This window comes from Rhea pennata, chromosome 1 (genome assembly GCF_028389875.1).
Source record: "Rhea pennata isolate bPtePen1 chromosome 1, bPtePen1.pri, whole genome shotgun sequence".
In the NCBI taxonomy this organism is placed as follows: Eukaryota; Metazoa; Chordata; class Aves; order Rheiformes; family Rheidae; genus Rhea; species Rhea pennata.
Genome location: NC_084663.1, coordinates 2,210,278 through 2,223,002, shown reverse-complemented (window position 1 = coordinate 2,223,002; position 12,725 = coordinate 2,210,278). Strand labels below are relative to the sequence as shown.

The 12,725-nt window shown below is 45.9% G+C and overlaps 1 protein-coding gene across 26 annotated transcripts in view; it reads left to right on the top strand.

Annotated features, from left to right (window-relative positions):
- Positions 1 to 12,725, top strand: part of LOC134142700 (collagen alpha-1(VII) chain-like) — a 131,067-nt gene that overhangs the window by 98,166 nt on the left and 20,176 nt on the right. For 21 of the 26 annotated variants that reach the window (XR_009958955.1, XM_062580175.1, XM_062580129.1 and 18 more), the window contains 6 exons: positions 1,670 to 1,726; positions 2,486 to 2,557; positions 4,042 to 4,113; positions 4,713 to 4,748; positions 11,192 to 11,272; positions 12,459 to 12,512. Coding sequence is in view for 21 of the 26 variants with exons in the window: in XM_062580175.1 (XP_062436159.1) it covers positions 1,670 to 1,726; positions 2,486 to 2,557; positions 4,042 to 4,113; positions 4,713 to 4,748; positions 11,192 to 11,272; positions 12,459 to 12,512 (372 nt within the window). In the remaining 5 variants the exon portion in view is untranslated. Of the gene's footprint in view, positions 1 to 1,669; positions 1,727 to 2,485; positions 2,558 to 4,041; positions 4,114 to 4,712; positions 4,749 to 6,242; positions 6,398 to 6,972; positions 7,081 to 9,464; positions 9,594 to 10,810; positions 10,864 to 11,191; positions 11,274 to 12,458; positions 12,513 to 12,725 lie in introns of those variants that run through there. The other 5 variants (XR_009958958.1, XR_009958959.1, XR_009958957.1 and 2 more) reach the window with 5 other exon arrangements.

Genomic DNA, 12,725 nt, shown 5'->3' with positions numbered 1-12,725 from the left:
TTCGGGTGTGTTTTTTAAGACTTAACAGTAATGCACAGTCACCCTGAACAGGGACATTTGCATCACTGAGGAGCAATGATTTTTTTAAAAGGTCCTTTTTAAATGGGCTGGAATTGTCAAAGAAGACTAACAAGGAGCATTACTGGCCTGCGAGGAGTTAATTTATCTTTCCAAAAAGCTGAGTAAATTAGTGCTGTATGCTGCTAACAGAAATAGCAAAGTATTAGCTGCCTGCTGCACTCACCGTCTGAATCAACTCTAAAAATCTTCCAAAGGAGATTTTTTTCCTTTCTGCCTTCATCCTGCCCACAATAAATGGAGAACACCTTCCCTCCAAGGTCTGTCCTACCTCCAGTCGATACCTAAATCTGCACCCTGCACACCTTCACCTGTCTCTGCTGCCAGGCAGGGCTGCAGATCACCTCCTGTCCATCCACCCCTCCTGCAATCTGTGCAGGGCACTGATCCTGCACGAGGGTGATGAAGGCACTGTCCAGCTGTGGGGCTTCACCCGTGGGGGCTTTCCAGGAGTGCAGGACCCTGGGGCCTCACTGGCCACTCGGTGCTGCTGGACGCTTGCTGGTGTGAGCGTAGCTGGGGTCACGTTAGCCTCCAAGCTCCCTTTGGGGCAGCGCATCAGAAGCAGGCGCCTGTCGGCAGGTCGCAATGCCCCAGTTTTGAGGAACAACGTTCCTGTAAGCGTAGATGTTATCCAGTTACTCTGAAACCATCCTTTAGCTAGGTTAGGACGAAACAAAATACTCACTTACAGCATCCAGCCAATGCAGCTGCAGAAGGTTAAAAAAGACGTAGGTGGAGAAAACTTGTCTTAATCTACTTAAATTAAGATGAAAATGAAAAGACCTCTTCAGTTATCTGTGCAGTTTTCCTGCCACCCGTTCACCTTCTTCTGCATGCCCTGGGGGCTCAGTTTGCTTTCAGAGGGAGTCCTCTCCTAGTGAAAAGACTTGTTTTTCCAGCCAGGTGTTAACTTTCCCTGAAGTTATTTAGAAGGCGGCTCCCTCCGAATTATGGACAGCCTCACCTGTCTGACAACGCAAACCATCTCTTCACCAGAGCAGAGCTATTTCCTGCATGCAAATGGCCTCCTAACAGCAAAATGTCTCTCCTCAACCACTGAGCTGACAAATGCACTTGAAACAGATGCTCGTGGCTACTAGCTCTCTCAGGATGACAGAGAGTTTGGGAGTCTGACCCTCAAAAACTACCTCTGAGGGATGCCCTAAGTGCCACTTCCACTCCCTTCACTCCAACTATGTGTCTGCAAATCAGGACACCATGAGCAGAGCTGTTCACCGCCCCTCCTATAGCTAACTAGTGCACCTCAGTTTAGAAGAGGTGCAAACCTTGACATCCTGAGTGACATGCAGTGAAGGAGCCAAGTAACCATGTCGGATGTGAAAGACTCCTATCACTGACAGCCTCAGATCAGGAATTGAACCTCAGGCTCCTGCTTTGCCATGCACAGCTCCATTTCCACCCATGACAGCTAGGCTGTGGTTATACCGTTGTCAACAGGCCCCACATTTTCTGCACTAAGAGGTCACTGTCAAACCTCAGATCTTTCAACTTTTTGTGTGTATTCATTATCAAGGACACACCAAACCTAACATTTAATGTTGTTCTCTGCTGTGTTTCCACTCTCTAGGGTGAGCCCAGGACTATTTTTGGACCCCAGGGTTATAAAGGCAGTAAAGGAGATCCTGTAAGTTTGTGTCTCTTTGTCTTTTAAAACTGTCTCTTCCCCAGTGTTGGAGGCATCAGCTTGGTCTTTGCACAGGGTGTTCTAGTTTCTGTCTGCTTTACTGATGCTTCCTGGCAACTCCTATCATCCACACCCTGACCTGGGTTTCTAGATATTTATGTGACTCTAAGGAGGAGGATTGCCACAACCAGCTGCTACTTCTGAGGACTAGATAGCAAACCCAAGCAAGATGTGGCTGCAGGGGTGCCTGAGAGCATATAGAGTCTTTCACCTCTGGGCGAATGGCCTATGCAAAAGGAGTGCTGGAGAGTGGGCAGAGTACAGGAAATAAATCTCGGTCACCTGGTTCCTATTCCCAAATATCTGGTTGGTTTGCTGGGTGATTTAGAAGTGTTACCAAGGGCAGAGCAGTTTCTGCTTTTGATTGTCTGGGCGAAACAAAATGAATATGGGAGGCCCCGTCCTAGGAAAGAGGTGACCAGGGCTGTGGAGAAGCATTTTGTCATGGGACAGACCCTAAGCGTAATGGCTACACCATACAGACCCCCACTCTGACCGACAGCAAGCAGAAGAGATGTCTATAATGGCTGTACCATCTCTTTTAGGGCAAACTCCCTTGATGGCTATATTATTCCCTTGGCCACCAAGCACAGCTTGGGTTAAGTATTACAAACCAGCACTTTGGTCTGGAGCCTGTCACTGAGAGTGGGTCCTTCCAGGAGGGAGCTACAATCCACTAATTTCTGTCTTGGCTTTCAGGGTGAGCAGGGCCTGCCAGGGTTTGACGGAGACAAAGGCGAGAAGGGAGAGGATGGGCCTGTAGGAGAAAAGGTATGAATCTCTTGAAAAGATTGAGATACAGCAGAGAGTCACTCACTGTATGTCTTTCTGAGGAAGGGGCAAATATCCGTGCATCCTCCTTTCTCATAAGCCTGCTAGAAAACGTGGTGCAACGACACACTAGCCCAGCTGTTCTCACAGAAGAGCAGAGGAGGATGCTGGACTGGGGCTTCTGAACATGATACACACTCAGTTTACCTGATACCAAGATTGTAGGATCATGTAAAATTGGTGTCAGAAATACAGGATCACTATAGGAAAAGTTTGCAGGCTTCCCATCAATTACTGCAGCACTGTGGCAGTCCCATATCTCCATCACCCTCCAAAAACTGGCCGTGCTTATTTACACGCTGAGCTAGTTCTGCAGCTCTCCTGGCATTTTTACTAAGGCTTGGTTCACTCTTCTGTTCCTGTCCAGAGCTACTCCTCATGCAGGTCTGTCCCCATGTGCTGTGGCAGAGCAAGCCATCTGCTCTTCTCTCTCTGTCTTTGATCTTTGAATGTACCCTGTGGAGGTTTCAGTTTTCAGCCCATCACTTCATTGGGAGGAATCATGCAGTTTTCTCACTCTCAGATTGAGTCACAAACTAAATCTCCGTGTACTAATCATCCCTATTTTCATATTACATTAATGCATTTTGCTTCAGAAGTATGACCCCAGAACAGGACTCAGCTGAATAAGCAAAGTTGTCTACAACAGCAGCATCCCAATCTGAGCTGGATGTCCAGCTCCTGTTATTCACACATCCAGTCTGAATAATCAATGCAGTTTATGGTGTGAGTCACCTAACCCAAGGTGGACATCTCCTTTACGGTGGGATGAATCGTGTCCTGACAACTACTGATTGGGCTGACTAAATTTCCAGTAACTGTAAGGGAGACTCAAGGAGATGCCCCCATGAGGATGCTCATTCTTTAAGCCAGATGAAATCCTACACATGATGTCCTGATGTTAGACTGCCCTCTAATAAAAAATAGCATATAATCATCTCCTAAAGCAACAGCCCCTCTTGGCAGAGTAACTGAGTGACTTTGGACCGAGTCCCAGAGTAGTATCTTTACCACTCATAAGTCAACCAGGGTCTTACATTGCTCCTTCAGTATCTGCAAGGAGGCAGAGGGCATCCAGAGGATCTGAGACCCTTTTCTGCTTGTTTTCCTTCAGTTCCTATTACTGGACTCTAATTCTGTTACAGGACATCATTCTGTGTTTTTCACCAAGTGGCTCTGAAGCTCATGGCTTGCTTTCCTAGTGGTGCTGAACGCTATACAGACCTTTGGGATTCCTGAGGATAAAGTCTGTTACAGAAATGATGGGTTTTTTTTTTTTTTTTGTCATTCTGCCATCTCTGTGGGTTCCTTACTGGTCTCTCTTAGGAGGGTCACTCTGAGAGGAGGTTCCTGCTCTAGTAAGAGGGTTACTCTGAGAGCAGTAGGTATGAGCGATGTATTTAACACAGAATTTAAATTTTTAGGGTGTCAAAGGTGAAGCTGGCTCCAAGGGTGTGATGGGGCTTTTTGGAACAAGAGGACCAGTGGGACAGAAGGTGAGTACAGTGAGCTCAAGGAGCCTCAAAGCCTGTGTTAAGGCATGCTATGGAAGAACTGATGTGCAAAATCCTTTCACAGTTTCCTCGTGGAGTGGAATTCTGCATTCCCTCTCTAATATTCCTGATGAAAATGTTATAGACTACCAGAAATCAGAAGTATGGGTGCTTTAAAGTAAAACCATAAAGATTTATTTCGTTTTGTAAAGCAACAGAAAGCTCTCACACCTTTCCTGGTCTCTAACAGTCACAATGACCTCTTGAAATGTTAACACATGAAATGTCAGGTGCGAACTGGTGCCTAAGTGACTGTTACAGTCAATTGACATATTAGGGCTCCATTCAACTGCCCACACGAAAGTACCATCTGAGATATTTGGGGATCCTACCCACTCCCCTCCAGTTACTGCTGCAGAGGGGCCCCCAAAGGTCCCTGTGGCTTATCTTCCAGTCAAGCTGTAGGTGTCTCCTTTCAGATGCCGAACAGCAATTCTTACTAGGAAGGCATGAGTGACTACACGATGGTTATTTGCCAACGGGTGCACTGAAAGGAAATGCAGTTCTTCACCCCAGTTAACTCACCATCTCTTTCCTTGCAGGGGGAGCCGGGAGAACCAGGACTGCTAGGTGCTGCCGTGAGTTGGAGCGTCTTTGTCTGTCTGTCTTTGCAAGTTTTGGGCGCTGACATTGGGTTTGCACCCCTTATCACCTCCCTGTGGCTGCAGCCACGTCTCACATGTGTGGGTCATGGCAGGAGGTGGTGCTGGCTCTTTGCTGCTCAGCAGTGTCCATATCCAAAGGGGCTTGGATGCTGGAAAACTATCCATGAGTAGGGATGGCCAGAGCCAGAGAGGTGTTTTAATAGGAATTTGCATTTTGCATCAGAGGGCCTCTGAAATATGCATGTAATTATTAATTTTAATGCCTTAAGTGTAGTGGGGGACATGACACGAACAGAGGAGACTTCATGTTCAAACATCTTAACAAGACTTGTGACAATGGGTTGTAGATCCCACAAGAAATGTATATATCTTTAAGCAGCTGGACTACAGACTGGACTCAAGTGGCTAGTCATAGTGTTCAGTGTGTACACGCTGCTGGCCGGAGGGAAAGCAGTTACGCTGAAGGATCTAGATAATCTCATAGTTCACCCTCTGCTCTGGCAAAATGAAATGAAAAAAAACAATTTCAGCTTCACTGAAATGCTTTGCAAAACCATTTAGGTGCCACTGAACTTTCCCATTTCATCCGGTGGAAACTCCAAGTGGAAAATAGTCTCTGAAAATGTTCAAAGTACAAAGGTCTCATTTGGTTTATTTTCATGTGTGAGAGGAAGGAATAGGAGAGGAGGGAACACCAGAAGGCAACTGGGATTTTTCTCAGGTCATGGAAATATGAGTATGTTCCTTCCTCTTTGGAAAAAATAAATCTGTGTTTTGACAAAGAAATTATTTTGTTGCAATAAGAAATATTGATATTTTTCTAACCTATTCCCCAGTTATGTGTCTTTCTGCATAAACATGCAATTCTCAACAACTAGTTGTTGCTAGGAAAGCTCCATGGCCATTCAGTGTTGCCTGCCGATTACCAGTCACGGGTTTGCAACTATTTACAAGCCTGTAATCCAAACCAATAATTGTTCATGGAAAAAACATCCCCCTTTAGTTAAATATTTCAGCCCATGTTTATCTGTAAACAACCTTTTGAGCACTTTCCCAAATGGGTGATGAAGGAGGTGTAACGTGCCATAAGAAATCTGCTTGCAACAGCCCCATTCAGGATCACCGCACGTAGTCCTTCGATCAAGTGCGTTTCTGAAATAGCTTTGTAGTGTACACCTGGATCCACAGACAATAAACAGTAATGTTAAAGTACAGTAGAGCAGTGTTAGATCATGGTTGTTAGCTGAGGCTTCTGAACAGCAAAGGAGGCACCGCTGGACTTCAGCAGGATTTTGCTCTCCCAGACGGCAATCTTATCATCCAGCCGAGTTTGGAAGATACAGTGTTTTCTTTTGGCACTACAGGGAGCAGCACATGATATAATTAACTTCCAGAAATTGGTATCTTGTCAATATCTGAGAAAACTAATCCTTCTTCAATTAATATTTGGGGATTTTACTGGCACAGGGAAGTCTATCCTTGCTGCGTTTGGAGGAAGACTGAGACAACAAAGCTTTGGCCTTTCATTAAACTTCTGTAATTGCAAAACTCAGATCAGAGCTGGGGCTTTGACAGAAGAGCCGTGATAAACGACATCCTGGATGAAATTCATCTGACCTCATGTAAGATATCTGCCATGTTCACTTTTCACATCAAAGCTAGCCAGACTCAGACTTGGTTTACAGTCAGCTTTAGGGTACTCTCCGAGCATGATTCACATCATCTATTTTAGACACCTGTGCTAGGGCAAAACATCCTGATGTGACTTGTTCTCAACAAACCCAGGTTGACAACGTCCAACTTTATCTTTCAAGCATCCACAAATAGTTTGATTATCTGTTCCTGAGTTACTCTGGAGTGGGAAGTTAAGCTGTCTAATTTAACAGCCCCCCCTAAGGTCCTCTTTTTGCCTTTTCTTGATTAAAGGCATTGCTTGGTCAAGTCTGCCTGTACTTAATTTGTCCTCTGCATGATCTCAAAGATAATGGCTAGTGGTTCTCATTTGCCTTCATTTTCCTCTAATTGCATCTTTCATACCAACAAACTGCTACCAGCTCATTGCAAAAATGTGCTGGTTGCTTTCCATCCTGCTAAATTACTTCCCAGCTGATGCACAGAGAGACAAACCACTATGTATCACTCTGAATAACGTAAACACTTATAAGAAGTCTCATCTTTTTTTCTTCTTATGGTATAGGGATCTACAGTCCCGAACTAAACAACAGCATTTGTGTCTCTTCCTTATAATCGTTGACCAGAGAATTTCAGTGGATCTGGTTGACTTTATACCTGGACCTCTGAGCAAGTGAGTGCATTCTTGATAACCCAGGCACCTCCTCTTCCTTTTTCCTTTTCTCTAAAAGCACTGTACTTTTTTACATTAATATTCCTGCCATGCTGCACCCTTTTATATTAATATTCCAGTCTGTGTTATGCCTGTTAAGTCATAATCTTGATCACATATTAAAGCTTCCAGCTCCTATTCTTTATTTCCATACTTCTTACATTAATACACAGACATTTAAAATGTGCAGCAGATTAATCCATTATTCTCCCCCTTGCCCCTAAGGACCTATTATAAACGCCCATCTCCCCTTGCCTTACCTTTACTCTCAATTTTGGGTTGGCAGGATCTATAATTGCCTGTGTACCGAGGCCTTCTCCCTCCTAGTCTGTAGTCCTCCTCACTAGGTTCACAAGTTGGGGCTCTGAGATGTTCTTCCCCTTCTCTTGTGAGCTGACCTCTACAGTTGATCAGCAGCTCATGGATCTTCGCCTTGTAGTTGAGGAAGCCACAGTCCGTATGGTAATACTATCTATACGGTCAGGGGTTACTTCCAGGGTTTCCAGTCTAAACTTGCCTGGAAGGATAGAAGACCATCTAGGTCCTTGGAGCTCCTATTATTGCTCTCAGAACAATATCTGATGTGCTTAATTCTTCAGTGGTTACAACCAGATTTGCCAGAGCACATCTGTCAGTTGAGGCTGGAAAAGAGCCACCAGCATGTTGGTGAGGGGCAGAAGGAGAGAAATCCAGCACCTTTTAGCTCATGCTGATTGTTATCAGGATGGAGTTTGCAAAGCATGAAAATAAAGCCCAGATGAACGCCCGAAGACAAAGCAAGAAGGGAGAGAAGGCCAGAAATTCTGGTTAACCCTCAGATTACGGGATGTTGAACGTGTCCAGTGTAGGGAGGCAGACAGGCCACTGTTCTGCCAGCATTATACAGAGCAGAACCAGAAAGCAAGCTGGGGAAAGTACCAGTGCTCCGTGGGATATGATAACTAAGGGATAATCAAGGCCCTGTAACCCTGCCTGCTGAGGGGTGGGCTGCTTCAAGCCAGAGGAGAGGGAAAGGTAGGGTGCAGGAGTCTGTCCTAGCAGCGCCAGATTCAGGCTTGGCAAGAGGTGCCTCCAGCTGCTTGACATAGAAAATGTTGGGTGATCTCCTGAGAAGTTTGTGCCCTCGCAAGATGCCCTAGTATGTCCTGAATTCATGAGGCCAGGCCCATGGAGGAGAAGCAATTCAGTCAGACCTGGGACCTTCCGGGCATGAGTGGAAGTCTCTGCCTAGGCACCTCAGATAGTTTGCAGCAGCATAGTCGGGCTGATGCACCTCTGAGAGGTGGTGCCGAAGAACAAAATCTTGCTACAGCTGTGAGGATCGCGAGCAACTCCCACACCAAGACAGGGTGGAGTCTCTGGGGAGAAGGCCCAGAACTGTAGCAAAGAACCTTGGGCAGGATGGTCTAGATGTAACACACAGCTGGGAGCGGGGGAAAGGACAGATGAAATCCCTAGGTCAAGATTCCCAGGTACTTCAGATGTATCATACCATCAAATACTGATCGCTGATACCCAGGACATGGGTCATCCTCTAGGAAAAGCTGCAGCCAACGCTATGGTTTGGAAATGCATTATCTGCTTGATTTATGTCTTCCCTGCTGTTTCAGAGAGATGGATCCTTTGGGGGTGGCCTAGTAGAGCATCACATTTCATCGGTAGGTTTCACACCTTACAGAAGTGACAGAGCTGATTCTCTGACTTGCTCGTTTTAGCGGAAATGATGTACCTGTTAGTGCAGGCTCCTCCCAAACTCCAGCTCCAAGCTTTGCAGGAATTTGTGCCTGGAAGCAGAGATCCTCAGCTCTTCAAAGAAGCCTTTGCGTCACAGCCAGCGCTCAGGACTTATGACTAAGCCTCTGCGTTACCCTGCCTTTGTGGTACCTGGTGTCTTTGCAGACAGATGAAGCCTTTTCCAGCAATACTTTAATAATAGAATCCAATAGCAAAAGCTATTTCCAGTACTCCACCAATAATTGCCTTTAAATAGCTGTTTTACTAGCTTTTATTGCCCTGCCTTTATTTGCTTGGAGAAATGTGGTGTGTAAATTTCAGGGAATAAATTTCCATTCGGCTTCTTTCCCCTATCCTGTGCCCTTCTTCATTCATTTCTTGCTATTTGACTTTTTTTTTCTTTCTCCTATTTCCTCTTGACCCTTTTCAACCACCGTTTTCTTTTCCGGGGTGAAGATGGCCTTGAAAAGCATCGTCTTTCTCACACTCCCAACTGGGGTACTTGGTAGTAAGGGGGCTGCCAATTCACTCAGCTGAAGGGGGGGGAAAGACCCCTTGTCATGCACAAGCCTTGCTATAAAACTTCTAGACCATAAGGCAAATCTCTTCAGTCTGTGACAGATGAGAGTCCACCGATGGTGAAAGAAGACCCAGGTCAAAAGCAGCATGGCTGAGACTCAGCACCCTACCTTTCAGCTTGCCAGGACATACTATGAGCCTAACATTTTCTACAGCCAAGGGTGGGCAAGAAGAAGATAAGTCTTGACCTCTCTCTTAAACCACTCTGACTGCTGAGAGCATCTGTCGGGGAATGGCATTGACAGAACTGACTCTGCCTTGGGGTCATCTTCCAGCTAGATGGTCTACAGTGCCTGTTTGCAAGAGGGAGCAGAAAGCAGAGCGGTGTCTGTAACTGGCTGCTAAATCGACTTCAGGCTACCTAGAGATGGTGCTCTCACCATCTGCTAGCAGAGCTCTGAGCACACCCAGGGGATGGGGACACTGCCAGGACGTCTGTCGGAGGGCATCTAATGCAGTACTACAGCAGCGCTGGCATCAGAGGGCAGTGACCTCTGATGAGTCCTGCTGCAACCCAGTCTGAACCCCTGAAGGAACTGAATTCAGGTGCTGAGGGAGTTTTCAAGCCAATTGAGAAGGTTCCAGCTAGCATCAGGGTCAGAAAGTGCTCAGGAATAGGCTTTCTCATACATCCCCTTGGATACAGATGTGAGATAGCCTGAAGCTATCTCAAAAATATCAAGCACTGTAAGGTATCCTGGGCTTGTGAGATTTAATCATCCACTCAAAAGGTTTATTACCCTCCAAACAAACAATCTGTCCTAGCAAACAGGGAATTCTAGTTAAGCAGCTTGATTTTACAGTCCATTTACTTCCTCAACTGGAACTTCATATTGATCATGTCACTAAGTAGTTGCTAGTAAATAAAGAGTACGCACTAGACGTTTGTGCCTGATAGTACAGGCAGTGCTTGAGGGAACATGGACTTTAACTGATCCAGACATGACTGGCAGAGCCACGTGGGAGGACCTGGCCTTTTTTATAGCAGCTCTCAAATACTGCTCTTACTCTGAAATGTAAAATGTGGCAGAAGTTTGGGGAGGGGGTTGAAGAAGTAACATGTTCCCCAGAAGAAGAGGTGAATTTTTACACCAAAAGAAAGAGCTGAAGGGCTTGTCCTCACAGAATGACAGGCCAACGGGGATGACACTGCCCCACTTGTGTCTTTCCAGCATTTTTACTCATCACTGTGATCATGTTGACAGGACTCATTCCTCACTGAGAACAGGAGTAATTGGAGAGATGCCTACTTGACATACAGATCTGATGGCTGATTTGTTTTTATTTTTTTTAATAAATGTGTTTCCTTTCAACAACCTACTGCAAATTAATTCAAAATAGAGAAGGTCACTTGTTCATCTCCAATCTGTTTAAACAGCCAATACACTCTTCTCCGAGTGAACCGAGCTCTGTGCAATCAGTGTCTCTGAGGTAAGGATAAATCCAAATTCAGCTAATGTGCAGGTTCTGAATATTTTGGTGAAAATTGACCAGAATAGATCAGTAGATCATAGCAAAGCCAGCAGCCTTGGAAAAAATGGACATTTCTAGTAACTTCTTGTCCAGCCATGATTGCTGCATCCCCTTTGCTCTCATGTAGAGGCAGGTCTTAGCTCCAGCACTAGTGTAGCTTCTGCTCTCTGACTACAAAAATGTGCTGCCTAAGCTATTACTACTCGGTTTATATCCCTATTACTGTCCTCCATCATCTCTTTGCATCAACTGACAAGGAAATTAATTTTGCTCCTCTTTATGGCAGGGCACAGCAGGCCTAGATGGGAAGAATGGAAACAAAGGAGCCAAAGGTGACAGAGGTCTTCAGGGACAAAAGGGGCAACCAGTGAGTAGTGAGAAAGGAAGAGGTGTGTTTGGAAGAAAGAAAGAGGTTCTGTGCCTTTCTTCATAGTTCATTTCCCCTCCCATCCCCAGTGTTCTTCATTGTTGGCATCAGGTTCTTGCTCAGGGTGTCTTTTCAAAAAAGAGATGAAATTGTGCCTAAATCTCCTGAAGAAGTTTCTAAACCACATCATGGACCCGTTCTAGGTGGTGATAGTCTCTGGACATCTCTGCCTGCCAGCAGAGAATTTCTGTCCGTGTCTCTTTAGTGACGGACTGTAAGTTTTCTCATGTCTGGTTCAGCCCTCTAAGGTGAGTTTTCCTTTGTTATTTACCAGTTTTCAAGTTCCTTCAGGTACCGGGTCCATCTCTTCTTGACACTGACCTGACTGATGCAGAGAGTAGGGAACAAAGCAGTCACTTCCTAAATCCCTGATGGAACCAGCTTTCCTGGGAAGAGCTTGGTTGTTGCATCAACTGGCTCCCTGCCTGCCCAGAAAAAGTCTCTGTGCAGGGGTGGGACTTTGCCCCCTTGTTATTGAAAACACATCTCCAAAGTGGCTCATGGCGGCAGCATGTCTTTGTGTGAGCTTCTAGAAACAAGCTGAAGTCTGTTGGGGGGGGGGTTCTTTTTACTTTCCCACTAAAGAAAATCTAGTGGAAGATTAGGGGTGGGAGCAGGTGAGAAAGTTCTCACTTAAATTAATGGACGTCCCCCAGATCATTCAGATAGTGACTGAAGGAGCCAGTCCCATATCAGACTTTCTATGACAAATTAGAGTTTCAGATCAGACTAACGCAGGAGCTGAGAGAGACCATTTAATGCCTCCGGAGTACAGATCCTCAAGGTCATTTCCACTCCACTAATTCCTGAACCAGAGTAATGTTCACTCCAAGGAACAAGTCTTTTCCAAAGGTTGCCCAGCAGAAGCTGCAGGCCCTGTGGCAACTCATCACAACATTTTCTCTCACTTTGATAGCAGCCCTATAGGAACCACCCAATTTCTGTGAGTGTCGTTCAGCGTCCCACACCAGAGCAGGCTGCATTTCTAGAGGCAAGGTGACTACCACCCATAATTCTGTTGGGAACCTCTGGTGCTTGTACATACAATATAGATGTGAGGTGATGCTCTTACAGGGCTGTATTCTTGACCTGACTGTGCATGATACGTTTGTTCTTTTTTACGCAGGGAGAGAAAGGTGACCCTGGGATAACTGGTGACATCGGACGGAAAGGATCTAAGGTAGGGGATGGACGAGATCCTGTGAAACGGAGGCTAGGACACAGTGGTAGGGGAGCTCAAACTCCAGGCTGGAATGAGTGGACCAGATGGGAAAGGACCCTGTGGGGGAGGGAAGAGCTTGCCTAGCAAGTTACTGCTGTGTTGGGGCTTGCCGTGTGTGCATAGCAGTGTTCCTCCTTTCTGCCCTGGCCTTGATTTGACATTGCCACCCAC